This window comes from Scatophagus argus, chromosome 10, assembly GCF_020382885.2.
Source record: "Scatophagus argus isolate fScaArg1 chromosome 10, fScaArg1.pri, whole genome shotgun sequence".
NCBI lineage: Eukaryota > Metazoa > Chordata > Actinopteri > Scatophagidae > Scatophagus > Scatophagus argus.
Genome location: NC_058502.1, coordinates 10148933 through 10176516, shown reverse-complemented (window position 1 = coordinate 10176516; position 27584 = coordinate 10148933). Strand labels below are relative to the sequence as shown.

Sequence of the window (27584 nt, the reverse complement as noted above, 5' to 3'; positions counted from 1 at the left end):
GGTAGCATAAATGCTTGGTGGGGAAGATCTAACAGGACAGGAACACTCATAGCTATGCTGCCCTACTCTTAATGAGTGTAAGTATTATAGCCATCATCTTTAGCTGTCACAATTGTGTGTGTGTGCATGCACACACACATGCACACACACACGCTTTGTTACACACTTAGCATTTTCGTAGTTCTGCTGCACTGTAGCAGAAACTCTGGCATTTAAATTAATAAATGATATTTTCTGTATGGAATTTAAATAAAAGCAAAAACATAAGTCAGATGTTAAATTTCTGTAAATAATATCCAGATTTCTATCATTTAACTTTTCAGTCTCAGTTTTCATGTGGTATACATTGTTCTTGGTGAATATTCCACTGTCCTTACATTCTATTAGAGTGCTTTGTATGTTGGCCCTGCTAGCTTCCCTTAGGCAGCAGTCTTCAGACTGCACTGGCATGCCTGTGCGAGTTTGTCCAGAATGCTTATTGGCCTCCCCCTCAGTTCTCCAGAAAACGAGCGCTTAATAAGCCTTCACACTTGCCAAACCATTAGCCCAACACAGAGTCATACCCTTCAGTCTAGTTTGCAACATTTTAGATGCCCTCGCTCAGAGGAAGAACACTGCTACAACAATAGCTCGACATTGGCACATTTCCAGCTAACTGCTCGTATAAAAGGCTGTTTAGTTTGCCTAACTTAAAGCACAAAACCTTTTCTTCTCTTCCTTTTTTGCTTAGGAGATGGTCCCTGTTTGCCATGTAATATATGCAACTTTGCTTTGATCTTGCAGTGATAATAATCCTTGCGAGTTATTTACTCAGTTTTGAAAACGCTTCAAAGCGATGTCAAAGTTTTCTCTGCTTTAGGGGTGCTTCTGTATTCTGCTGGCTCTTGGGTACTGGGATGACAGGTCCTCTGTTATAGGTGTAGATTTTTTTTTTTTTTTCCAAGTCTTAGCCCTCAGCAAACATCAAATTACTCATCATAGTCCACAGCCCCCCCTTTCACAGCTGCCCCCGTCAACATATAACACCGTATATATTAAACAGTTGTGCTTTACAAGGTGAATTTTATGCACAATGAAAAGTGATTGTTTGAGGTAGCCTTAGGGATACTTTATTCTACAAGCGGGGAGGGGGAAAACACAGTGGAGAACTAGCAAGAGAGCGAGCATACGTATCAAGTATGGTTTTTACAGGACTTGCAGCCTGAAGGCCTTTGTAAATAAATAATGATCAACAGATTGGCTGTGGGCTTTTGAAAAGCATGCCTTTGTCAGTTTGCATGATGGGGAAAATTTTCAAAGCAAGAGACTGCCTTCGTAGTCTGGAAGAGAGGGATTGGGGGAGCACGCCCATCCCCAGCTTGTGACTGCAGAGTGATATACTGGAATAACTCAACTCTGTTTGAAAGATATACTGAGGAAGGGAGGGGGTGAGACACTGGAGTGAGACATGCTGTAATGGAACTATCCTATATAAACGTGCATCTGATAAAATATAGCATCTCGTCCAGGGAAAATGTTTGCTTTGCAATCCAATGCTCTGTAAATTTATCCAGTTTATAAATTTAGTGACTGCATTTTTGCTACCGAAACTATCTTCTATTCTATTCTAACACCATGGCATTTACACCGTTCACACAAACCTTTTTGACGGGTCATGACTGACTACATGCATCCAGTCGCAGAAGATGTCACAGTATCATCAGCAGCTGAGATCCCTTGGGCGTGGCACTGTGCCTCAGACACCGCGCCTGCTCTCCTCAAGTCTTGTGGTAGGTTCAACCTGAGGCAGAGAGAAGGCAGAGGGAGAAGGAGGTGTATGTGGAGCCTCTGACAAGCTGCCAGTCACACCGCTGACAGCTTTGTGAAAGATAGCTGTCTTGGCAGAGAGAGCTGGAGCGGCAGCCCGCCTGCATGCGCCAGTCAGCCCCTGTGTGGAGGCGAGCAGAGCTGAGCAGATTGAAGTGACGGGGGCTCTGTGGAGTTGATTGGCGCAACACGCGCCTCTGGATGAAAGATTCAGGCTGAGTGTAAAAACACTAAATGCTGTCAGTGCTATTATCACCTGCACTAACTGATAGAGGGAAGAGAGGTGGAGAGAGAGAGAGTGGCTAATTGACAGCTTCCTTCTTTTTTTTTTTAACTTTTACTTTTCCTGCAATGGTATGCAACCCAAATGCAGGCTGAAGGAAGAGGCAACATCAAAGCCTTGTCAGTGAATGACAGTGTTGATAGAGGATAGAGAGAGTGATACTGAGAAAGATGTATGTCAAATTCTTGAGCTGTTTTCTTGCATATTACTCAAATGTCTGTCTTTCTGCAGTTCCCTGTTTTTGGAGTCTATAAAATGCTGCTTTAACAGAGGGTTTCATTATTGTGGCTGAGATGTGGATAAATTACATTTTTGTTGCTGTTAAACATGCAGTTTTTATTGAGGAACAACACTAAATTTCTGCATTTCTGCTGTGACTGGATTGCCTGTAGAGGAACTGTGAGAACACGTCTTGAAGGATAAGTGCAGGAACAAGAGAGGCGGCATAACAGGACTGACAGGAGCCCTTTCATGGTCAGTGTTACACCGGATAAAACTCAGCAGCCCACTGCTGTGGATTAGCCTGTTTGGTTGTGACATGCTGTTGAAACATTAATGGCCGTCAGTTGGGAAAGCAAAATGTGATTGGGCAAATTCCTGAAATATTTAAAGTGTGAGCCTGTTGGAGCTTTTACTATTTGCGCCGCATGGCGTCAGGAAGTGGAGGAGAGGGTAAAAGCTGGTAATTGGCCTTGTGTTGTCATGCCATTCAGTCAGTAGCACTCAAGATCTTGCTGTTCTCTGCTTCTCTGTGAGCATCAGGGTCTTTGAGTTGTCTGATGACTTGACATCAAGGACAAAAAGGAAAGGAGTGATATGGTAGTTGCAGGGCCTACAGTATGCAGTGCAATAGAATTTGTGTGAATAGGGTAGACTTTGAATATGTTGAATGAATAAACAGATTAGATCCATTTCATGCTACCAATTCATCTACAAGGCTTCAGTCATTCGCAAAATGGCCTAATAATAAATATATATATATATATCTATATATATATTTTTTGTTGTTTTTCTCAGTCGACACGACCCTCTTCTCATTCCTGGTAATGAGCAAATCGAGAACATGGACATGAACGTGAAGAGGTATGACTCGACAGGGATGTTTCACTGGTGCCCGTCAAAGGACATCGAGAAAGTCATCCTGGTGAGTGGGGCGAAGCACTGTGGAACTACAGTCCTCTAAAAAATAATACGGTATGAATAAAAAAAGAGATTAAAAATGCTCAGGAGAATAAGCTTCCCCTCAATATTGCAGTAACACACTCACATACTAATATGTATTGAAATTTCTCTCACTGCCTCTCTGTTGTTTCAAGGTGAGTTTATTGTTTTTTTATTTATTTATACATATACATGTATGTACAGCCATGGGGAATCTATGAACAGCATTTCAACACTCCATGCATGAGTTTGCTTAGGAGTTTTAATAAAGCAGTTTGTAAGAATTTCATTTGGTGCATAATTTGACTTAAATTCTCACTTAGTTTAAGGTCGGCTGAAGGAAGCTCCTGCGTGAGTTGAGTCACCAAAAATGTTCTGTCTAGATACCTGGATAAATAGTAATTGGCAAAAATGTTCTAATTAGAAATAGGAGCTAGTTACCAGCAGTGGTTCCTTATTGCCTATTTTTTTGCTTTGGCCTTAGTCTTAGTTTCTTTTTCTTTATGTTGCCAATAAACAAAGATACAGCTTTTGTAGTATTCAGTTTACTCAAGCTTGCACATCAAGCTGCCACGACAGGTGACAGATCTTGAAAGCAGACCACTGTATTGTTCTTTCTCACCCTGAACTTCATACAATAGAGAAGCTTTGTTTATTTAAACTTCTTTCATTTCTGACAGGGTCCTAGTCAGACATATTGTATGTGCCTCAAATCTTACAAACTGCGTTTTGCAGCCTGATTGAATCAGCTGCCCTCTGAAAAAAGACCACATGTTTTGTTCTCGGTTTTGTTTCATACAATTCCTATTTCTGATTATCCAATAAACTGCTTATAAACAAAATAGTGGTTAACCAAACTTTTTTCTAGGCCTGTGAGTACAATGCTTTGATGATGAACTACATACTTGGTTAACACACTATTAAAATGTGGGTTTATAACAGTTTATAACACTATTAAACACTGTTTAAAGTATAAGTTGTTACCTTGTGCACATTAATCAGTTCTCTGTTAAAGGTACTTATTTCTGTAAGTGAGTGTTTGCCTCCTCACCTCTTTCTCTCTGCTCTTGTCCCCCTTCCCTGTGTCCTTCTGTCCTCTGCAGACCCGGAGTGAAGCCTCAATGACAGTGCTGAGCGGCCATGTGGTGGTCTGTATATTTGGGGATGTCACGTCCGCTTTAGTGGGGCTGCGAAACTTGGTGATGCCTTTAAGAGCCAGCAACTTCCATTATCACGAGCTAAAGCCTATAGTCTTTGTTGGTTCGCTGGATTATCTGCGGAGAGAGTGGGAGACTTTACACAACTTCCCCAAGGTCTCCATATTACCTGTGAGTGTACCAGTTCACTGCCATTGGAGACACATTTTAAACCAGAATCTCTGTTCAGTTAACAAAGCGTTGACATTTTGAGCCAACATGCACATTGAAATCCTACAAGCTATTGTCAGTTTGATTTGATCACGCATTACTCAATTGAATGATCACTCAACCCCTCTCATCCAGAGCAGTGACACATCCTGCATAGCCAAAGTAGAGTTTATGTGTGCTGCAGCTGCAGTGCCCATCACAGATGGCGTGGCTTGCTGCCTTAGAGCTTGTTAGGCCTGGTTTGACTGATGATCAGAGGAGAATCCGAAACACAGCCCTCAGCACAGGCTAGCCTTTAGATTAGTCCATGTCTCTGATTCTCCAGTGCCCGGTTAGATCAGTGGAATGTCATCGCCTCAAAACAAGAATACTTGTTAACTAATTTCCCAAAGCTCCACTCACTTCTTAAATTTGTTTTTTTTTCTCCCCCATGTCTGTCTGTTCTCTGCATTTTGCTCTCTCTCTCTCTCTCTCTCTGTCTTGCTCCTTCTCTCTGTTCTCCTCACCCTGAAGGGTACACCATTAAGTCGGGCAGATTTAAGGGCTGTCAACATCAACCTCTGCGACATGTGCGTAATACTGTCAGCCAATCAGAACAATATCGAAGATGCCTCACTGCAGGATAAGGAATGCATCTTGGCATCACTCAACATCAAATCTATGCAGTTTGATGACAGCATTGGAGTCTTACAGGCCAATTCCCAAGGTAAGGAGCGTCCTATTAGACTCCATGTGCACCGCTGCCCAAAGGGGACAGGTTGTGGCAGGGAGGAAAGACAGCAGTCAGAGATGGAGGGGAGGGAGGGTGAGAAGGCCACACAGTAGGGGTGGATGTAGTTTGTCAAACACAGAGTCTGCTAAGTGCTCTTAACTGAAATATTCTGCAAGTGTGCAGTAAGTGGCATCTACAATCTAAATTGACTTTACTGGAACTCTTGAAGAAGTGTTCACACTAAACATTGTGTTGATTGCTTCATCAAGCCTTTGAAGAGTGTTTGCTCTGTATAATTTTCTGATCATTTCAGTCTTGTTCCTGGTAATTACATGCTGCTAAACCTCCTTGATAATATTTTTTAATGATGTAATCAACATGACTCTGCCATTTGATGTTGTTCCCCCTGATCTGTTGTCTGGCAGATCGTCTGGAACAGATTGTTGATGTTTGCAAACACATGAACCTGGCATCCCATCAGGCTTCATCATCATTAAGCAGCTAGTACAAATCACCAGGCAGGCCAATTCAGCTGCTCCTCATTAGTCACAACAAAACAGCGACACATGCACACACACACACACACACGCACACACACACACACACACACACACACACACACACACACACACACACACACAGACCTTCATGCAGTCTATCTGCGCACATCCACAAACAGGTAAACCTCAGTTTATGATTAGCCCAAAAGGAATGACATGCCTTGAGCGCAGTAATATTTAGTACCACCACGGTGGCTGTTGTAAATACAAATCAAAGTTGAAGGTCTAAGCGGCCATTATTTTTTAGTGCAGATCACTTCCACATGTTTTAGGAGAATGCCAATGCTGTTATTTCTCCAGCCTTGAGTAAGTGATGTGCTGTCAATAGTGGTGCCACCGAGGAACAATAAGCAGGGGTAAATCTTAGAACACGTCGCTCTGGGGAACAGTTTTCACAGAAAGTCACCTCGATATGGAAGCCCACTAGCCTATATCCTCTCCCCTGGCCGATGGATGGAGCCTATCGTCATCAATAATTGGGTCTTACATCAACCACCCATTTCAGTGATAAACACTTCACTTTGGAAAACACACACACCACTGTGACATGCAATCATGCATACACAAGGAAACACACGCACACACCCAGACACTGCTATTGTATCACATGTATTGCTTTGGGGATTCCTTCCTCCTAGCGATGCTCCCATTCAGACACTGTGGAATTTAAAACAAGAAGGTGCAAATGAATAAGTAAACATGCTCTTTCCTGGGGGAGAGCTTCTCACGGCTGCTGCAGCATGTAGTCAACCGCAGAGCATAGCTGTGCCTGGGGGGCTACAGGGATAAGGGGGTATGTAACCCAGATCTCACTTGTCTGTTATACGTTGAAGCTGAACAAACGAGGTTACTGTCTCACAGCAGATGAACGCACGTTGTGTGTGATCAGGCTGGTCTGTTTTAGGCAATAAAAAATTATGCACTCATTAACTGCCAAAATGTAATCTAAATTCTTTCTTGGATTCACTTTAAGAATATTGCTAAGATCAGATAGAGAAACACATTTTAGCTCTTCTAGTACTTCGGCTCCATCTTAGGAAGACATACAGCTCTCTGTTTTGGAACTCACCAGCTCACACTGGAACTTTTGAGCTGCTTGTAACCTAACAGGTTTTGAAAGCAGCTCAGCAGCAGGCCTTATGTATCCCTGTTCTGCTGTACACACGGCGCAGAACGGAAACTGCTCTTCTACAACTCCGTCCTGTCTTCATGTTCACTATCATACAATAAGAGCAGCCTTTTAGAGACAGTACTCAAGAACTTGCTGTCACTCTCCAGTGGAGTAAACATCATCCTTTATGGACATCGACAAAATGATGTTCGCACTGTCTGAGCTCGTGCTCCCTGCTTGACTCAGAGTGTCAAACCTTTGCTATTTCCAAGTTCAGTAATTGGTATAACAAGAGTCATGATTATCCATGCTTCAGTTCAGTGTGTGCTTCCTGCTGTGTACTAAACTATTTGGTGTCTTTTCTGTTGCAAAGGACTGGGAGATCTCTTTTGTAATGTAAGCAGCTCATTGAGTGTGTTGACAGGAAAGGCACACACACACACACGCAGATACATACATGGAGAATTTGCAATCCTTTTAAAACTTTGTGACCTGAATATATTTCCTACATTATGTTTCCTTGGTGGTGGCACTACGAGCTGGCATTTTGCTGTAGTCAGCACTAAATGATGGATGTCAAAACACAGTTGATGCATTATGCATATAGCATTACAGATTTAAGGTGTTTACTTGTCACTTTGAGGAAATGCAAAAATGTGAAGTCATGTGAATTCACACTCCTGTCACTTGCTCTTGTATTTCATGGTTCCCAGCCACGCCATTTCCGATAAAAGGTTTTCAGGATCCACTTCACCAATTTTATTGTAACAAAATGAACAACATATAAAATTTATGTCTGTCCGTTGATGGAGGGATGTGAATGCTAAATATGTCTTAGCTGACCCCTAAAAGCACAGTATCTGTATGGCAATTTTTAGGCAGGTGCCTTGTTCACTTAGCCTCCTCCTCCTTCTTTTTTTCCGTCAATCCACACATTTATGTCAGAGAAAGCATACATCAACGACTCTATGCTGACTGAGCTGACATGCACTATGTATAATGGTATTGATACAGAGTTCCAGGTCATAGCCTCATGCTTATGATACATCTGTGGTAAAGCACACTTAAGACAAGCAGGTTTTTGCTTCAACTGTATTTTTCTTTAGCTAGAAAATAAACAAAGTACACTGCTGCCTAGCAGATCTCTGTAGCTTCTATCTTAATTTAAATGTAATTATAGATTATTTTGTTATATTGACTTCAATTTAATAGTAAAGGACAGACAAAAAAAGGAAGCGAGAGAAACAAAGAGTGTGAGAATTCAACGTAAATAATAAATTAATTAATAAAATAAATAATAAAAGTTCTTATGACAACAAAACACATTTTTTTTGGAAGATAGAGTGTTTTCTCCTCATAGATTAGCCAAAGTCATAGTGCAGCATCTGTAGTTTAGGTATTAAGCAGGTCCTGTGGTTATGATTTTGAGTGTGAAATAATCTAACAAAAGATAAAGGAAGGTATTGTAAACTTTCTCTCTGTTTTGCAGCTTGTGTCCAGCCTGAAACTTATAACCCTTTTTCTCAACTTAACTGCTTTTGTTGTTACCATAGTTGCTACGCTGTTACATTATTTGCTGATTTCTACAAATATTATGTGTGCTTTTCAGGTTTCACGCCTCCTGGAATGGACAGGTCATCTCCAGACAGCAGTCCAGTACATGGCTTTGTCCGTCAGGCTTCCGTCACCACCGGATCCAACATCCCCATCATCACAGAACTAGGTAAAATTGTTTTCACCCGTTTCAAATGCAAATGATGCATGTGAAAACCCAGTGATCTTGGATCAACTCATTACTCATGGACACATAAAGCTGATAATCCAAGACTTTAATCATTCTGTTGCCAAAAGTTCCAACTCATTCAAGGTCAAATGGACTCAAGAATGCTTGTTGTGGAATTTTTGTTCACTCATTGTATTGGAAGCTTTGCCCAACTCGTGTTCATATTTGTAAGTGAATTATTGCATTTGGCTAGCTTTTATCAAGTGGTGATAATGTGAGCTGCAAGGACTGTAAAATATCTTTGCTCTTAGGACAATGTGGACTACTGTAACTTGAGGATGTCAGACAGCCGTCTTTAGGGCTATAGCTACATCTCTTGCAATTTGTCCACTAATGCACAAGAGAAACTCAGCCTGATGGAGAGGGTGAGAGAGGGAGAAAGGGAAAGGGAGTGAAAAGGTAGGGGAAACAAAACTGCCTTGGTTGCAAAATGGGTCCATTTATTAATAACAATGGCAGTGGCTGTATTCCCACTGGTGGTGGGGACTCATGAAACTTTCAGATCTCTAAGGGGCCTTCTAAAGCAGCAGAGACTGGCCACTCTGTCTCCCCTGACCCAATTAGGGAGCAATGGAGCATGAGGCCAGCTAAGAAAAGGCCAGAAAGAGAAAGGAGCTACCTAATGTTACTTGTAACCGGGCCAGCCATTACCTGCAGAGAGGCTCTCCTGTTAGACTGCTGACCGCATACGTAATCATCACAACTAGATTTTATCTGTGTTGGAGTCATCAGTTGATGTCTTGGACTGAAAGTACTCAAAGCTCCAGCATGGTGCCTCTGCTTGCCTGTAGCTAACGAGTTTCACAGCTACAGCAGCACTAGATGTGATAATATTGTCCTTCAGGAGAGGAATAAGTAAGAGCATACAGAGGAGAGAGTGGCTGCATGGCTCTCTGGAACCATACGCCATAATTACATTGTCACATGTCCAGTTTACATTGCCAGGAGCAGATTAAAGTCGAGTTGAAATGTAAAAACACATCTCATTGGAGTTGCATGATCAATTATTTTTGCGTGGCATGCAAAGTAGGTGTGTTTATGGATAAGACCATGTTTATCCCTTTCACTGTCTTACCATGAAATAATTTATTGTTGTTGTAGTGGTATAGCGCTGTGACAGCTCTGGCTTTGTATCCCCGGTGCTCTCTAATCCAGGGTGCTTTACTTTTAGATACCGGACAGCCATGAATGTCTCAGAGTAATTCCGGACTTGACACGAGCAGTCTGAGACCGCAAAATGCCTTTATTGCAGTCTTTGAAACTGTTTCAATAACGACCATTTCTCCCCTTCCCTGCACTGTCTCATCACCATTAGCTAAACCTGGCAAACTACTGCCATTGGTTTCACTCAGTCAGGAAAAAAAAAGTGGAACCAGCATACAAATGATAACAGAGCTGGGTAAGCCGAGCCTTTGTCCTCTGCTGCCGTTCGTTCCCTCGCTCCGCCGCTCTCCTCCTCATCAGCTTGTCTTGATTTGTCTGGCTGCAGTCAAGGCCCTCACTGCTCCCATGGCTTCACTTTGAACGCGTTTTTTATTTTTCGTTCTGGTTGAAATTGACTGTCTTGTTTTGGCCCCTTTTAATGATTTTTTTTTCTCTTTTTGGGGTATTTTTTTTTTTCCTCCAGTTGCGTTTGCAGAGCATCACTAGGCTTTTGATCATGCTCGATCTGTCCTTGTGGCTGTTTTCATAGCAACAATCCCCCCCCCCCCCCCATTCCCCTCCAAACACACGCACATCCACCCCCACCCCCGTCCCCCAACCCCCCCCCAGTTCACTCCTTTGGCCCAGACCCGTTTGCATCAGCCCCTTGTCTCTTTGACTGACATTTCTGATCCACAGCGCACAGGAAGCCTGGGAAGATATCAGATATCAAAACCAAAAAACTCAAGATCAAACCATATTTTTAGCTGTTTATTTATTTTTTAAATGTATTTTCCAGTTTCTTTTTTTTTTCTGCAAACCCTATCTCTGAAGCTCACATATCGGAGGAGTCAGACAAAAAGCTTGTGAAGCTTGTTTTCCAGTAACACTGGTTCAGAGACCCTTCACTGTCCACTGCAGCTGGGAGGAAAATGAAACACACTATAGGGAGCACTTGGTGTTTTTTATTCTAGCAATTATGCCAGATACAACAGACAGAAAAATATTCTTGTTATTATTTCTGTTTTAGGTCATTTTTATTCGCCTCGTGCCGTTTAGTTCATTCAGCGGACCTGATTTATTATTAATCATGAGATTTTAAAAAGTGTGTTGGCTTTATTTGACTTTCAGGGTGCAGGTAAATATCTGAGATGTATTTCTTCAACTGATGATGTGACAAACACATTCATCGAGAAAAATCCAGAAAAATGTAGCATGAATTTCTAAGTGCATGATTTTTTTTTTCCTATTGACATAGTAGCCATTGTTGAAGTCTCACTTTTTTCTTTTTATTTTTTCACCATATATACTGGAGGCATCAAAAAAAAAAATCTACATTAATTACAACATATGCTGTTTCTCAGATTGAATAATCAGATTTTATTCTCTATGCAATCCACAGACCGGTCACTGTGTCTTGACTGAGTAATTGTCTTTTGTATTGCAGTAAAACAAAACAAATAGATCAAGATATGGTGACTACTGAGGTCCTAAAGCAGAACAAATGTATGACTGATGCATGATTGGGGACTTCTACAATGGTTATCACTGCGTGTGTTTAAGATACTTTAAGATTTTCTCCTAAAGTTGTGGTATGTGTACATGTATGAAATGCACCCTGCATGTGATATAGAGTAGGTTTCCCATAAAGTCTAAAACAGTAACAAATTACAGACAACAGATTTAGTTTATTTTTAACCTGAGTGAAAGCCAATTCAGTCAACAGTAGTTTACTGTCAATCCAAAACACATTATTTGTTTAGTTGAGAAATAAAGTCCCTGTTCAATCTTAAAAAAAAACATAATTTTAATTTAATGTCACATTATGTTTCAAACTCAAATCCTGGATCAATACCTCCTGAGAGGTACCTGAGGTGTTTCTGTTACATTTCCATAGTCTTTCCAGATCTTTGCAAATGTAACTGAACCTATACAAATAATTCTGTATTTCTGAAATTTCCTATGTGTTGGTGTCTGTGTGAGTGTGTATGTTTTTTGTTTTTTTTTTCCCCCCCTTCGCTTCCTCACGGTGCCCGTCTCTAACTCCCTCTCCCCCCTCTCTCAGTGAACGATTCAAACGTTCAGTTCCTGGACCAAGATGATGATGACGACCCAGACACAGAGCTGTACCTCACTCAGCCCTTCGCCTGCGGCACCGCCTTCGCTGTCAGTGTACTCGACTCCCTGATGAGCGCGGTAAGTTCTTAAACACGCTGTACACTCACTGTTGTTGGAGTGTTTTTCCAGACCTTAAAATCACTTTTTCAAACTCACATGTTTTGCAACACAAATATTATCATTTTAATTTTCTGATTATTCAGTTTTTGGATGCCATGACAGAGTAATATTCAGAATTACAAAAAGACAAAGTAGAGAGAAGTTTCACACTAGAGATGCTGTGCCCACTGCGTAACCATTGCATGCTGTTGCAGTGCTAGAAACTTCAGGATGAGGAAAATAGGTGAGTAACTTTGCAGTGAGCCAGACTCAAAAGATGGACCTGAGAAAACTTTAGATTGTATAAATCCCAAAATGCAGTGAAATGTTTCTGTTTTCTTTTGCTTCTTTGGTGGTTGGGACTTTACTGTTTTATACACAGTTCTGTTGTCATATTTCACACACATCAGTATGACAACCAAAGAGTAGATCATTTCAGACTATGAGGTGCTCTGCTAATAGAAAAAATAGGTTAAGTTTAGCAATGATAGATATGAGTTTTGACATTTCAAGTATGCAGAAGTTGATAAATGAAATGACACAGTACATTCATTACAGATCAGAGGGGCAACTGTTGGCATCACTCTTCATCTGAAGGATTATGAGTTAATGTTCAAGAGCCTTATTAGATGTTTTAAGGAAGTAAGTGTTGAAGGTTAGCATAATGGTGATGACACAAGCTTGGCTTTAACAGGTCAAAGAGACACTCTTTCATCTTTTGACAGTGTCATTGCTGCACTGGAGATAAGATAAAGGAGGATGGACCAAAAAAAACAAACCCCACCAACACCTCATTTTTCCTCTCCTCCTTCTCATGACCAACTCTGGTTTTCCCTTTGGTGCTGTGATAGCTTAATTCCAGCAGCCCTCTCAGTGAGTGAGGGGTTAGAGGGGCGTGCAGAGCCGAGCTGAGCAGGGAGTAGAGCAGGCGTCTGCTGTAGTCTGGCACTGGTCAGAGGTGAAGCCAGCTAATGGACATTGCTCATCCATCATGAGGCTCTGCAGGCCTGTCAGGGGCCCGGGGAGAGGAGCTGCCACTCTGCCTCGACTGCCGAGTGACATCGGCTGTCTTCACACGCTGCAAAAGCAGGTCCAGATTGGCTTGAAGGACAAGAGAAGCTGACACCTGCAGAGTGCAGTCAAATCGTTGTTTCAGAGGGGAAAGCGGACATCATACAGTGTGTAAATCAGCGCTCCTACAGGAAATAACAGCGCTGACATGATGTTCCTTCATATTCAATATGATAAATGAAATATGATGATCAATTTCAGTTTTTACAGTGAATAACTAAAGACTCATTTATACTGTTATACACACACGCACACACATAGTATATAATCTCACATCTCATATATATATCTCACTTGTTTCCAGGGGTAAATAGTTCTTACTGACTTACCACATTCTGAGACATTTGTTTCACCCCAAATGAGTGGAGGGGATTGGACCTTCAAAAATTCAGCAGCAGCATTTGGCCATCAGTGGAAAAACAAACTTGAAATACACTAGAAACTGCATGACAAAAGCAGTTTTCAAAATATATTTTTGAAACTTAAAGCTGCTGAAAATGTGCCGTCATAGTGCACAAGACAGAAGGTCCTTTATAATCTTCCATGGCCTTTCTCCTCAGTGCCCAGTCAGCACTATGTGAAGAGACAAGCTGAGGGTTGACATAACAGGGGCTTTTCTTTCTTACCACATCTGCCACCTCCGCCACCTCCCTACCTGTGACTGTAACGGCATCTGCTTACAAATATCCTCTCTCTGTTCTCCCCAGACATACTTCAATGATAATATCCTCACGCTGATTCGGACGCTGGTCACAGGGGGAGCCACGCCAGAGCTGGAGGCCCTGTTGGCTGAGGAGAATGCTCTCAGAGGAGGTTACAGCACGCCACAGACACTGGCCAACAGAGACAGGTGTCGCGTCGCCCAGCTAGCCCTCTACGACGGGCCATTTGCCGACTTGGGGGTAAGTGGATGTTTAAGCGAAGATGACACGTTTTGGCACTTCCCAGCAGCACACATCTGGCCGCCTCCGCTCCTCATGGTCCTTAATCCGATGTGAAAAACAGTGATCACGCAAAGCAGGCCTTGGTGGGTGGAGAGGGAAGAGGGCTTTAGAGAGAACAATGAACACCACCAAGGATATTCCAAGTTTAATTGGTTCCAACCTTGTTTTTGTTTTTGTTATATAGAACTTCCAATATTGAAGTAATTTTCTTTTTTCTCAGATGCATTATGGCACAATTTTTAAAACACTGCTGATTGTTACAGTCTGCATTGCCAGTGGTTGGTATTTGTTCACAAGCAAAACACCCTCAGCAGTGCAGAACATTAAATTTTCACTACAACTTTACAAAGAATTTATGTTTTCATTTACTTTTATTTACATTTACTTTAACTGATCCAGATCATTGGGCTGACCTGCCACTCACTGGTGATGTGTTTGTTCTGTTGTTCATCAGGATGGCGGCTGCTATGGGGATTTATTCTGTAAGGCACTGAAGACGTACAACATGCTGTGTTTTGGAATCTACAGATTGAGAGACGCTCATCTCAGTACACCCAGCCAGTGTACAAAACGGTACAATTTATCCCTTCAATCTGTGTCAAAGTGAATGTTTGATGTAATAAAGTAAGCAGTTGGGGTTATGTATAGACTTATACACTTATACCTTATTAATCCTGAAGGGGTCATCTCGGCATGAGAGCAGCTAATTCTCTTAAATTACAAAAACAAATAAGATTAGTGAGAAACAAGAACAGTTAAAAGGGCACATTATATACAACAAGTAAAACAGAATAAATTAAATATGAAAATGCAAATGACAAAACTGACACTGTACATCAGTGGAGGTTAAGAAGGTATAGCTCAACATTTTATTTATGCAATGTTATTCATAGATTGTCCTTAACAGTGAAAATTCTTTCATATGTCCAGGTAACATACAGACATTTTAGTTTATCTTCTTTTTTCTACTATAAATTCACACATTCATATGTTTGTATAATTGAAGCAAGGTCTAACGAGTACAAACTATGCAATTTTCACATTATGCGGTTGACATGTTTTTCTCACACTTTCAACCATATCGCTCTTTTGAACATTGTCGGGATGAAGTGTATTCAACATATAACTTTCTTTCTTTCATTCTCTGATGTATCCTTTGTTCTTTGTCACTTTCCCCACAAGGATCATCAAAGTTGAATCTTTTCAAATATTTGTTTTCCGAACAGGTATGTGATCACGAACCCACCGTATGAGTTTGAGCTCGTGCCCACAGACCTGATCTTCTGCCTCATGCAGTTCGACCACAATGCAGGCCAGTCGCGGACAAGCTTGTCCCACTCTTCCCACTCCTCCCATTCCTCCAGCAAAAAGAGCTCCTCGGTCCACTCCATCCCACCCGCCAACCGGCAGAACCGCAGCAGTAAGACCCGGGAGGCCCGTGACAAACAGAAGTACGTGCACTCACATGTCCTGAGTTTTAGCCTGCATGTTGGGTGTTTTATACCTGACCTGTATTTTACAGGTGTGTGTGTGTGTGTGTTTAGTGTGCAGACTGTGGCGAACACATGCACTGATAAACACTGTGTATTGTGTGTTTGTGGTTTCTTTGTGTGATTTGTGCTCTGCGCCCATGCCCAGTGTTTCTTGTGTGTTTCTTTCATAATCATCTGCATGTGGTCTTCACTCTCACATCACAGCAATCATAACATAACATTAAATTGGGAAACTCGCTTTGTGGAAAGCTGGGCTCATTGATTATACTCAAAGACTGATGAGACTTTTTTCTTCCAGTTGGCATCTGTGGCAGTATAAACAGTAAAAACCACTTGTTTGGATGTGTCTTTGTGGTTGGAAACAAGCTTACAGTAAAGACCTCTGCTAACAGAATAAAATGACATAATTCAACACAACACACCCTCAGTATGTTGTTCAGTCTACGTGTTGTATCTGTCCTAATATCTGGTCATCTTGTGTCTTAACTAAATATTTGTGTAGTGAGTATTTGTGTATATTTAGTGCTCATGATCAGTAAACCTTGATCATGGATGTATCGTGTTGTGCTTTACCTGCTGTGGAAGGTGTTAAACAGAGCACATTTGGCCAACTTTACTAATAAGCTGTTACTCATAAGATCATCCCTCATTAGCAGTGTTTTTTATTCATGTTGCATCTGTACTGCTTTATTGCATGTTCACGTTGGTAGCCCTCTGTAGCAGGCTCTTATTTCCTGTTTCATGTTTATTATAAGATAATTTCAAATTTGGTGAAATATTTTGACCTACAGGTTAAATACTCCTTATTCTCCCATCCCCTAAAATGTACGCTATGAATTAAATTTTTAACTGGGAGAATAAAGTAACTGAGCTTTGAAGTCATGACATATTCTAAAAGCATGCAGATTTGTTGATGATTGTACTCAAGAAGTATTACATAGTAGATGATAAGCCCTCAATACATCTTAAAATTAAGATGTATGATATAGCCTAAATACTGTAGTAACAATATGTAAGCCTTAAATGGACTCATTGTCAGTTGTGTATTGACTGTAAATACTACTCACTTACAGTAGATTACTTACCTTTCTTTCTGAAGTGCAACAAGGATGAATAGAATGGGCCAAGGTATGCAAGTTAACGATTCTGCATGACTTAGCAACCTTTACCTGGGGTTCTGATCATAACTGTGTCCTCTGTGGATATTGTTATGACAAGGGGAGTTTGTTTTATTTATTCTGTTCTTCAGATGTTAAGTAAACCATGCCTCAGTTTAAGTTTTGCTTTCATCTGGAAAGCAAAATGTCTGCTGCTGCTCCTGCCTCCTCCCTGCCATGATCAGGACCATCTCCACGTTGCATGAGGTTGAATCGAATCCCCCCACCCCCTCCTTTCTTCTTGCCTTTACCTCAGTTAATCACTTGATGAAATGAGTTTTCTTTTCCTCCAGACAAAGCCGTTTTCACATTGTTTCTTTCTGACATTTATCATGCCTTCCTTATGGTTTATTTCGATTTGGTTTGCATTGTGTGAGAGGTCTGTGTGTTTGTGCATCTTCCCTCCTACTGAATGCTGTTAGACGACTGTAGCAAACTGTAAATGTCACAATTATGCTGTCATTGACTACAGTAGGTAATTATTGTACTGGCATAAAGCACAGAGCAACAACATGTTGCCGACTGTACAAGTAGGTCAGGCTGATTCAAATCCCCCTGATGCAGCCAATTGCTTACTTCTTCACAGAACTTTAAGAAAGTGTGTCCAGCCCTGTGCCATCGGTCACACCAGGAAAGTGGGAGGTGTGACCAATTTAAAGTCTAAATTGAAGGGGGATATGAGTCTGTAAGTTCCCTCCTTGTAACCCTGTGCACCTGATATGGTGGTTTGAGGCGACATCACTAAGTTCACCGTATCAGCAGCAGACTCTGGAGAGAGATGGCAGACATCTTGCTTCACCTCGGGCACAATTCTACACATCAAATGCCAGTGCTGTAACACATGGCCCCACAGCCTTAAGCTTGCTGACACACACACACACACACACACACACACACACACATACAGACCTGACACAAATGAATCTCCACACATGCAAGCCTGCATATACATGAACACACATTTACACACACACACACACACACACACACACACACACACACACACACGCACACACACACAAGGTTTGCTCCACATAGCAAAGTTAAAATTTGATATTACAACTTCACCCAAAAGGAAGTGACATCTTGAATGGCATTTGAGATGCCTGTGAAGTGCTGGGAGAGAGTTTACAAACTTCTGACAGCTGGTATACACCCTTACCTTTCCTCATACCATTCTCAGAAACAGTGCCCTCATAGCCTACTTTAAGATGAAGAGATTCTCTCCAAAAGGATGCGTTCAAATTTTTCAGATCTCTTCTCTCACATTTTCTACCTCAACATTTGAGATACCCAGCCAACCAAATGGTGACATTTCTTTTCCCTGAGTCTGAGATATTTATCTCTGAGATTTCTGCCTCCATCCTAACATAATGGAAGTGAATGGAACTTTGTTTGTGGTGCTCACGGCACTGAAAAATGATGTCAAAAACAGCAACATCTCTTTCATGAAAGAGTGAAATATTGTCAGAATGTAAATATTTGAGAACTTCAGTATCTGTGTGGTCCATGTTTATTCATCCCAAACAGCTACTATACAGATGCTAACTGTAGTTTACTCACATCATTCACACCTAACAATGTGTGTCATCTCAGGGCACACCAGGAACTCAAGCTCTTTGGATTATTTTCTGCTTTCTCCTTTGTCTCCATACGTGCATGAAGTGGTGTCAAAGGCCTATAAGAATGAGCATAATTCTTTTATTTGTAACTACACCACCTCTAAAATTTCCTTTGCTTTGTACCTTGAAGTGAATACAGATTTAATAATCCACAGAATCAGCTCAAGAGTTTTTATAGGGGCTGTTTCCTTCATAGGAAACAGTTCTATTGAAAACTATGGACACTGTTGCTGTGAGCACCACAAACTAAATTCCATTCCCCTTTGTTTGTGTTAGAAATCACACTCAAAAAATGGTAAAAAATAAAACAATGTGCGTGACTAGACAGTAAGAGGAAGACCTGGCAGATTTTATCTACTTACACAGATATACTTGATTAGTCAATGCCACCATCACATTTAAATTGGCTCAGTGCACCAGAACACAAACTTAAACTGGACCACACGGATTGCTGCTAATCACAAAGAATGCCATGCAAATGTATTACTTAAACTGAGGCAATATGGTTGTATGTAATCTCATGCTGCATATTTTATCAAACTAACTCTAATCTCTCTTCTTCCTCTCTTGCCTTGTCCTCTACCAGAAAAGAAATGGTTTACAGATGAACCAGAAAATGCCTACCCAAGGAACATTCAGATCAAGCCCATGAGCACTCACATGGCCAACCAAGTCAACCAATACAAATCCACTAGTAGTCTGATTCCACCAATCAGAGAAGTTGAAGATGAATGCTGAACACAGGGTTTTCTTGCTGACTCACCAGACATCCGTACGCTCTTTCAAAGGAGTTGAGAGGGGATGACCCATGGAGGAGCGATGATAATGATGAGGATGACAGGGATGCTGAAGACTGACACACTTCTCTTCACTCATTCTTCTAATCATGGGTTGGACAGGAACCCAAACTGGAAGGGACCTCCTATGTGTATACCTTTAAAGTTACTTCCATGCTCTTGGACATTGTTTTATTTATTAATGTATCCATAGTGATGTACATAATGACAATCAAGTAAGGATTGTACAGCCCCTTCCCCTAGCACTTTTTTGGAATTATTTTAAGAGCTGACAAAAAAAGAGAGTACTTCCTGTAATTCTTTGCAATAGTTCACCTCTTCATGAGACCAGACTCCATGGCTAAGGTGGCTGGTTATCGGAGGATGAGGGTTGCAGCGATAAACTGATCATATCATCTCCCAAAGAGCCGCCCAGATGTGTCATGTCAAACCAGCTGGGTTCGTCGACTTCATATCTCCTGTCTGCTTCTGTTCTATTTGCACTAAAACTGAACAAGTTTCTTTTGACAGAACAAATGGAACCATCCGATTCCCCCTCGATAAAATGTTGCTGAGGAGATGAACAAAGGAAGGGATGGAGGGAGGGCTGCTTGGCTTTTGGAGGCATACTAGTCTTGTTTTTAGGTTGTTTCACATCATATCATTGCTTCAGGTTTGCTACGTCACAGCTAACTCGTCATGTTGAGTGAGAGCATTCCAGTCCTGCTTAACAAAATCAGCTTGCAAAACAGTAGTCTAAAAACTCAGAGAATGGTGCAGCATTGGTGTTTGCTGGCTCAAAGAGAAACCTGTACAAGTCTTCTGCTGATACATCAGATCATAAAGCCTCACTCTGTTTTAAGATCCTAACGCATGATATGTGCCTGAGCCCCTTCTATTACAGATACATTGTAGTTGATCAACCTGAATACACGGGAAGGATGTAAGAACAACCTACCCTGATCTTCATGTGTTGGGGGAGCATTTACGTTATATGAAAGCTGTGTGTGTGTGTATGTGTTTGTTTGTGTTTGCGTGTGCGCACACCTCAGCCATTTGTCCTTCTGGTGTTGCGCTGATCAGTGCTGTCATCTCCTCCACTGGCTTGTATGTGATGGTGCACCTGAGGAAACAGCATGTGGAATCTTGACTCTAAAAATGAAAGACAAAAACAGTAGAAGAGTCTAGAGGGTTTGGATCTACTAACAAAAATATTACGTTGCATCAGAAACCAAACCAAAAACCCCCAACTGTGATTGAGCGAACACGAACAGCAGCTGCGTGCCCACCGCTGACGCTTTGCCGTGATATGTGCGGCCGAATTGGGATCACAGAGGAGAGTTGTGCATTTTATGAATGTTTTGTCTATTAGAAAAAGTTCACGTCTGAGGAAATAAATGCCACATATCGCATAAAAGTGGGCATAAATGGGTCCTCCTTTGATCAGAGCAACTGCCTGGCACAGGGTTGGCACAGAGGCGTAAAGAGCTTGGATGTTCTCTGTTGCCAATCCAGATGTCACACGCCTCAAAACTCTCAGGAGTTAAGCTGCTGTGTTCAGCCCTCTAATGAAGGGAAATGCTCAAACATGGTTGGGTGGAAATGCAACAATGCCACAGACTGCTAATAAGGACACTGGAGAGGAACCTGTGTTCTTTATGCTAGCCTGTGAGCGACATGAGAGTGTATTATGCACATGTTTAGGCACTGACTAGATCCAAATCCAGTTGTAATAGTGATGGAGGATTGAGGTGGTAGCATGGTATTCCTAATACATAATCTTCACACAAATATGTAGTTGGATTTATACATAATTAAATACATAATTATTTTATATCCACAAACATAATCAATTTTGTACTTATTTTTCTAGACAAAAACCAAGTGAAAAGTACTAGAGGAGACAAAAAGGCTCAAATAATATCTTTAACTGCAACTACATATCAGAGGATCTCGTGTTTCACTATATCACCATGTATTTCACATCATACTAAAATTAAAGATTTTTTTTTTTTATCCCCCTCTTTAACTAACGGCTTCACTCTGGAGCCAGTAATGCTTAGACTAACTTGCATTGTGAAACCACCATCTTCAGCTTGGCAGCTCAGCTCTGTTGAGTGCTTGTAGAAATAAATTACGGCTCATCTGAAGACTCTTTTAGTTTCACAGATGAGCCGGGTCTCCTGAACAATGTGTCTGCTACTAAGCATGCCTAGCTGCAAAAATACACAAGGAAAGATAAGTGTAAAGAAATTATGTATTGGGGGATAAAAGAGCAGATCAGAATAGTGATAATAACTAGACGATCACAGAGTTGCTCCCTCTGTGTTCAGGCCAGAACTGAATGACCTTTATTAGATGTGTCTGACCTAAATTAGGTCCCAAGCGAGGAGAAAGAGTGTGTACACTACAGTACAGTGTGCTGGTGATTTTCATGAATTCAAATAAGACAGGGAGATGCCATCTGTTTATGTGATATTCCTCTATAGGCTGTAAAGGGAAGCTATTCTACAAAAAAAGAAGAAGAAACAATTTTGGAATATGGAAAAGAACATAATATTGTGCTAAATATGTTTGTGTAAATTCAACCCATTATATAGATCACATTTCTTTTTCAAACAAAATGATCTGAGCTTCAATGTCCGTCTATTGGGTGTGGTGCAACTATACTGAAGCCTCATACACATTGTCCTGAAGTGAACTTTTGAACTGTGATTACATCGTTGTCACACTTTGTAGCAAATAGATTTCTTTTACAAAAAATATGTGAGTGAAATGTATGTTTAATTGGGTTGTTAATGGCATACTTGCTAGCCTGAACACTAAGGAAATAATAGGCTAATATCCGATAATGGCATTGACTCCTTATACATAGAATCGACAAACTGATTGTTAAGTTAAAAAAAAAGACTAATACGTATCTGGAAATGAAAGATCCTGGATTACCTTAGGAATGTGGAGACTATTTAAGGAAACGTCAGGCAGAATTTGATCTGGTTTGTCATCCATCACAAAGATGGAAGGTAGCACCAATTCAGCAAAGGTTATCAAAAGACAGAACATCCTTAATTTTCCTGTTTTTATTACTTTGTGTTATTACAGGGTTTACATTCCATTTTGTCAGTTTGTCATCCGTCACAATCTGCCACAACTGCTTCTTATTTGTTTACAGAGTATTTTTTTCTTTTGAGGTACTTAAACATAGCACTGTTCAGAAATAAAACGGTACATGCTGCAAACTGGCATAATCATAAACTCACAAAGTAATGCACCATTTGTTTTCATTACACTTGATTACTGTGCTTTTTCTACCTGAACCCTCTGTGCGACGCATTCAGGCTGGCATTATTTACAAAACTGGACTGAGATGTCTCTCCTTCCTACACCTTGTCGTATGTGTCTATTAGATGTTTTAGGTCTTTGAATTGTATACCTCTAAAGTTTTTAGAGTGTTTTTGAAGTGCCATGAAGAGTTTAGTTGAGCAAGCATCCTTCAGTCATTCAGGGACACAGGCTCGCTTTGAGGGAGCTGAGTCCAAGTGTTTTTCCCACTGTGAGAACGGTGTCATGTACTGACATGGAGAACATCCAAGCCATCAATGCCTCCATGCCAGTATAGTGCCAGGCAGTGCACGAGGTCAAGAGGAGGGCCCATTTAAGTCCCACTATAGCGACAAGTGGCATTCAGGAGGACTGAAGGAGCTCTGGTCTTCAAACCACATATATTGTCTCTGCTGTGTGCTTGGTTACAGGTTATCAGGTTATTTCTTATAGTGTGTCAGATATGGATGACTGAAAGATGCACATAGAGGCCCATGTCTGTAACATCAAATGTGTTGTTGTCCACTGAACAAATCAAAGACTGCGATGCGTCATGTTACTGTTACAGTATATTGCATTATTTTTGTTAATATATTTTTTTGCTGTAAAGGATGGATATAATAACTTATTTGCTGGGAATTGTACTAGACATAATAGAACATGTTATACTTATGGGGACGGGAGGTGGGTCTCAAGTCTTAATAATACATTGAAATTGCATTAAGCAATTTTTTTATGGTTTTTTTTCTTTTTTTTTTAGAAAAGTTGCAATTTTTGTTAATTTTTTCGGCTGCCTATCAGTTCAGGAAGAATTCAGGACGTTGCTCTATCCTTTCACAGATAGGATTTGTCAGCACGTTGTCATTGCAGCAAACAGGAGTTTGACATATAGTCTAATTAGTTTGGATGTGTTCAAGATATGATGGATAAATGGATTATTTGATGGTGCTGAGTTGATCTACCTGACTCTGTCAAATATAATCTGCTGATAAATATACTGTCTTGTACAAAAAGTTGTACATAGATTGTACATGGTTTCTTTTTGTATTTTCTCAAATTAAAATGGATGTATTTGTGTTCTAAACCATGAAATTCTCCCTTTGTTATTTCAGCTAAAAAGAAGGGTTTTCCTCTTTTATTTTACTCCAGAGGCCTACGGTTTTATGTGGACGGACACATATACTGTGTTAGTGGTACACAATTAATACAACATATATTATTGTAAATTGGGAAGAATTATGCTGCATATTATGGATTGTAATCTAAAGTGTTACTGAAAACTGTGTTCATGAAAAACACAATTGCTCGTACTGAGAAGCTGATGTTCAAACTCAAGGGTTTGAGCGCTTTTTCCACCACTGTGATTAACACAGATAATAGCTCACTTTTACACAGTACTTTTGAAACACAACTCCATACAAAAAAAACACAATAAATGTCAGTGCGTTCTCATCGTCACTTCACTACTTCACTACAGGGTACAATCGCAACACAACCAGAACCTGACCTTGACCATCACCAAGGGAAGCCTGAGCTAAATGTATATTGTATTTTACCAATCCCCACCCTGGGGTTGGTGACCCCACGGTCCAAAAGTCGCACTACCAATCCGCTTATCCATTGAGCCTGGCATTAGTCTTGATTTACGTTTACTGACATGCTATTAGCTGCTCCATCACTTTCACCTGTCATACTGCCTATCAACGGGGATCCACAGTGATGGGTGGGAATAGCATTTGAATCACATTCGGTCCACACTGACTCGTATATCTACATGGAGACGGTGACAGTGGATAAGCAAAGGACATCATACCAGGTATCTTGCTGTGCTGTCATGTCTGCGCTGCGAATTTTTGTGCATCACATCGGGGTGCGTAGCATCTTAATGTGGATTGGGTTTACAGATACAGTTATTCCAGGGGCAAATGATATATTGAGAAAATAATCCCCTTTCCCCTGATGGATTTTTAACATGTCTAAGCAAAGCCAGGGACAGTGATAAGCATGTCATTAAACAGTGCCAAAGTTAAAGGATTTTTAACCTTTATGTAACGCAGCAATTTTTAAACTGAAATAATCTGCTTCCAGATACGCTGCACTAAACACTGTGTCGCCTGTGTCAAGGGTACTGAGATATCTCCTGAGAATCCTTCAAACATCATGAACAGCACCAATTTCTGAGGTGTTATGATGAGGCAGGATGACTTCTCAGACATCGACCCACTCCTCTCTCATAGCTAGAAATCACTGGACATCTCATAAGTCTCAGGGCCCTGCCCACTACTACTCCTCCTCCTCCTCCTCCTCCTCCTTCATGCTCCTCAGATGAAGTGTGCAATTTCACACTCCAACGTCAAACAGCCGGTCAGAAGGAGAATGTATGACCCACCCTGGCATTTGTCCTCATTTCTCTCTCAAATGTGCAAACACTATTACCCTTGGGTTATCTTAAGTGGTGTGGCGAAGATTCGCAGCCTCTCCTCTCTTCTCCTCGCCAGACACAGCATCAAAACATGACAAGCGGCAGGGATGGAATGGGGGTAAAAGACAGAGCGATCGAGGCAGAGGGGGAAAGCAATGGAAATGGAGCAGATGTTTGTGTGGCCGTTGATTTGTGGCGTGATAAGGGTGCTACACAGGCAGCTGGAATTGATGGCTTGTTAGTGAGGATGGGGCCCTCTGTGAGCTGTTTTCAAAATGATTGATTTACAATAAAGTGGCTCCGGGAGTGTGCATGCAGGCAGAACTGATGCAGATCGATCCTACTGAAATTGATTGATCAGCCGCTTAGCTCGGCAGTGTGTTTACCGAACAAAACCGAGCAGGACTCTCCTCCAGGCATCTCTCCCTCCATAAAGCAAAGGAGAAATGCCATCTCTGGGCCTGTCTCATTGCCTTAGCAGTGGCAGCAAAAACAATCCATATCAGAATATGAACCATAAAAACGTAATCATACAGTGAGTAACACTGGCATAAACGTTTACGATTGTGTACTTTATTCAGCTATCAACGTGTCCTTCTGCCACTTGGAGATACTATGCCTTTAAAAATAATGACTTATGTGCTCTATGCAAGAGGAGGAATACTGTTTTGTCTTATCACAGTGTTACATTGAGACTTTCAGGGGGAGTCATAGAAATAACTAATAACTGGATTTCAGCAAACAAGCAGCTTGTTCTCTGTCATGCTTAAAGCTTGCACAACAACAAGCCTTTACGCGTTTTAGTGCTTTTGAGATGACCGTCATATATATTGTAAAAGAGGCCATAAGTGTCAAAGTGCCTCATCTGTGGACAGTGTTTTTAGCAATTTTTCCAAACAGTACATACACGATTCTCAATGTTCATTTATGAGGAGGTGGACGTTGCACAATGACAGTGTTAACCGTGTGACCTCTGTGACTTTTCCTCCCTTCCTCTCTGCCAAAACAAACCTCTCACCGCTCTGCTAAGGACTTAAATCACCTGTCCTCAGATGCCTCATCCTGTTATTTGGATAATTGCCAACAAGAGCAAGCTTTTTCATTCTCACAACAGCATGCAGTGGCGCCATCATGTTCCTTATTAACAATTTTACACACTTGGTCGCAGCAAGATGGTGTCAGGATGCCAATAATATTTACCGTCTGCTGTGCGGGCTATTCAGGGGAGGCTGAGTGTTGCTGATTGCCCTGACAGAAGCTGACAGCACCCAGAACCTGAGATCCCTGCAAATCGACTCAGCAGAGTGTCTTCTTCTCAAGGCAGCAGGGTGTGCCTGTGGCCATGAACCAGGTGATCACGTGTTAGTGCCTGAACACAAAGACTGTCTTTCTCTTCATCTTTACATATGCACCAACTGATAGAGGATTATATTTCAACAATGAACAACAAACTACGTTGTCAACAATGATATCAGATAACAGAGGAAGATCATTTACAAAATGATGTTTAAAAACAAACTTAATCTTAAATAAGATCTTTTCAAGTCAGAAACACAATGACTTGAGATCTGATGTGAGAGGTTTGGGACTCGTGAGCCATCTTTATTTTATTTATTTATTTTTATTGCATTAACATTGAGGAAAGGATGAGCTGACGTCATTCGCTTACTTTTTATCATGCATAACCATAGAAATCTGGTGTGCGCATTGTTATCTAATGGACAGTTAGCAAACATGTTTAGCTCAGCATCAGCTATCTAATCTATCTAATGTTAGCTTCGTACTAGCATCAGGGCTAATGAGGTTAACTTGATTAGATTGTCGTTGGCAGAATATTTTGAAGAGGTAATTGAATGTTTGTTTGCTTCCTACATGTCAATATTTAGTGACTTAAACGGAAAGCTTTGATTTTGTGTGTTTTATTTCATCTTACATATTTCTTATTATGATCACATATCAAACATCTAATCAATGTTAATGGTATTTTCAAAAATATAAATGAGTGGTGATTTGGTACCACCAATGCTTGTTCTAAGCAAATTGGATTGCATGTGCATATTGACAGAGCACTCATTACAAATCAAAGAGATTTGAGACTTGATTTGGACTTGCAAAAGTGTGTGAAGGTCTCTGCTACATAGATGTTTTTTGCTTCATCCTTTTCCTGCTGAGAACAAACTATCTGTTTTAGATGTCATTATGGGTCATTTAGTAAATCAATGAGCTTCAACGCTTAAAATAATTTTGCGGAAGAGCTGGGAGGCAGGTAAACGAGCCAGCTGACTAGGGGATTATTGAGCCTTCTCAGTCAGTCCGTCTAGTCCGAAATGATTTCCATAACATTGATGCGAAAGATGTTGACACCAATTATCGCATTTCCCTTTGACCCCAGACAATTTCAACTGGAGGCATTAAACATCACATTCAAGCACAAACACACACACGTATACGATACGCACATCTGGTTACACTGCATTGCTGCAAACATATCAATAATTGTGGCCACATATGTGTACAAGTGTTAGTCTGTTTATGTGTGACTGAGACAGAGATTGAGAGAGAGAGAGAAAAAAAAGGAGATCCAAAGACTGAGCCCCATCCCAATTCAGCCGTGATAATAGTTTCCATGACAATG

The 27584-nt window shown here is 41.0% G+C and overlaps 2 protein-coding genes across 30 annotated transcripts in view; one reads left to right on the top strand and one right to left on the bottom strand.

The window, feature by feature from the left end:
• Window positions 1-19168, top strand: part of kcnma1a (potassium large conductance calcium-activated channel, subfamily M, alpha member 1a) — a 124955-nt gene extending 105787 nt beyond the window's left edge. For 4 of the 12 annotated variants that reach the window (XM_046401218.1, XM_046401217.1, XM_046401221.1 and 1 more), the window contains 10 exons: window positions 3107-3233; window positions 4354-4578; window positions 5131-5323; window positions 8610-8723; window positions 11992-12122; window positions 13922-14116; window positions 14613-14731; window positions 15385-15609; window positions 16751-16779; window positions 19017-19168. In XM_046401218.1, the coding sequence (XP_046257174.1) occupies window positions 3107-3233; window positions 4354-4578; window positions 5131-5323; window positions 8610-8723; window positions 11992-12122; window positions 13922-14116; window positions 14613-14731; window positions 15385-15609; window positions 16751-16779; window positions 19017-19168 (1510 nt within the window). Of the gene's footprint in view, window positions 1-3106; window positions 3234-4353; window positions 4579-5130; window positions 5324-8609; window positions 8724-10098; window positions 10183-11991; window positions 12123-13921; window positions 14117-14612; window positions 14732-15384; window positions 15773-16750; window positions 16780-19016 lie in introns of those variants that run through there. The other 8 variants (XM_046401219.1, XM_046401224.1, XM_046401223.1 and 5 more) reach the window with 5 other exon arrangements.
• lrmda (leucine rich melanocyte differentiation associated) overlaps window positions 12204-27584 on the bottom strand; it is a 210859-nt gene continuing 195478 nt past the window's right edge. For 2 of the 18 annotated variants that reach the window (XM_046401234.1, XM_046401229.1), the window contains 2 exons: window positions 20254-20358; window positions 12204-19352 (listed from right to left, as the gene is read on the bottom strand). In XM_046401234.1, coding sequence (XP_046257190.1) covers window positions 19311-19352; window positions 20254-20358 — 147 coding nt within the window. In that variant the 3' untranslated portion in view covers window positions 12204-19310. Of the gene's footprint in view, window positions 20359-27584 lie in introns of all 18 variants that reach the window. The other 16 variants (XM_046401236.1, XM_046401232.1, XR_006844474.1 and 13 more) reach the window with 15 other exon arrangements.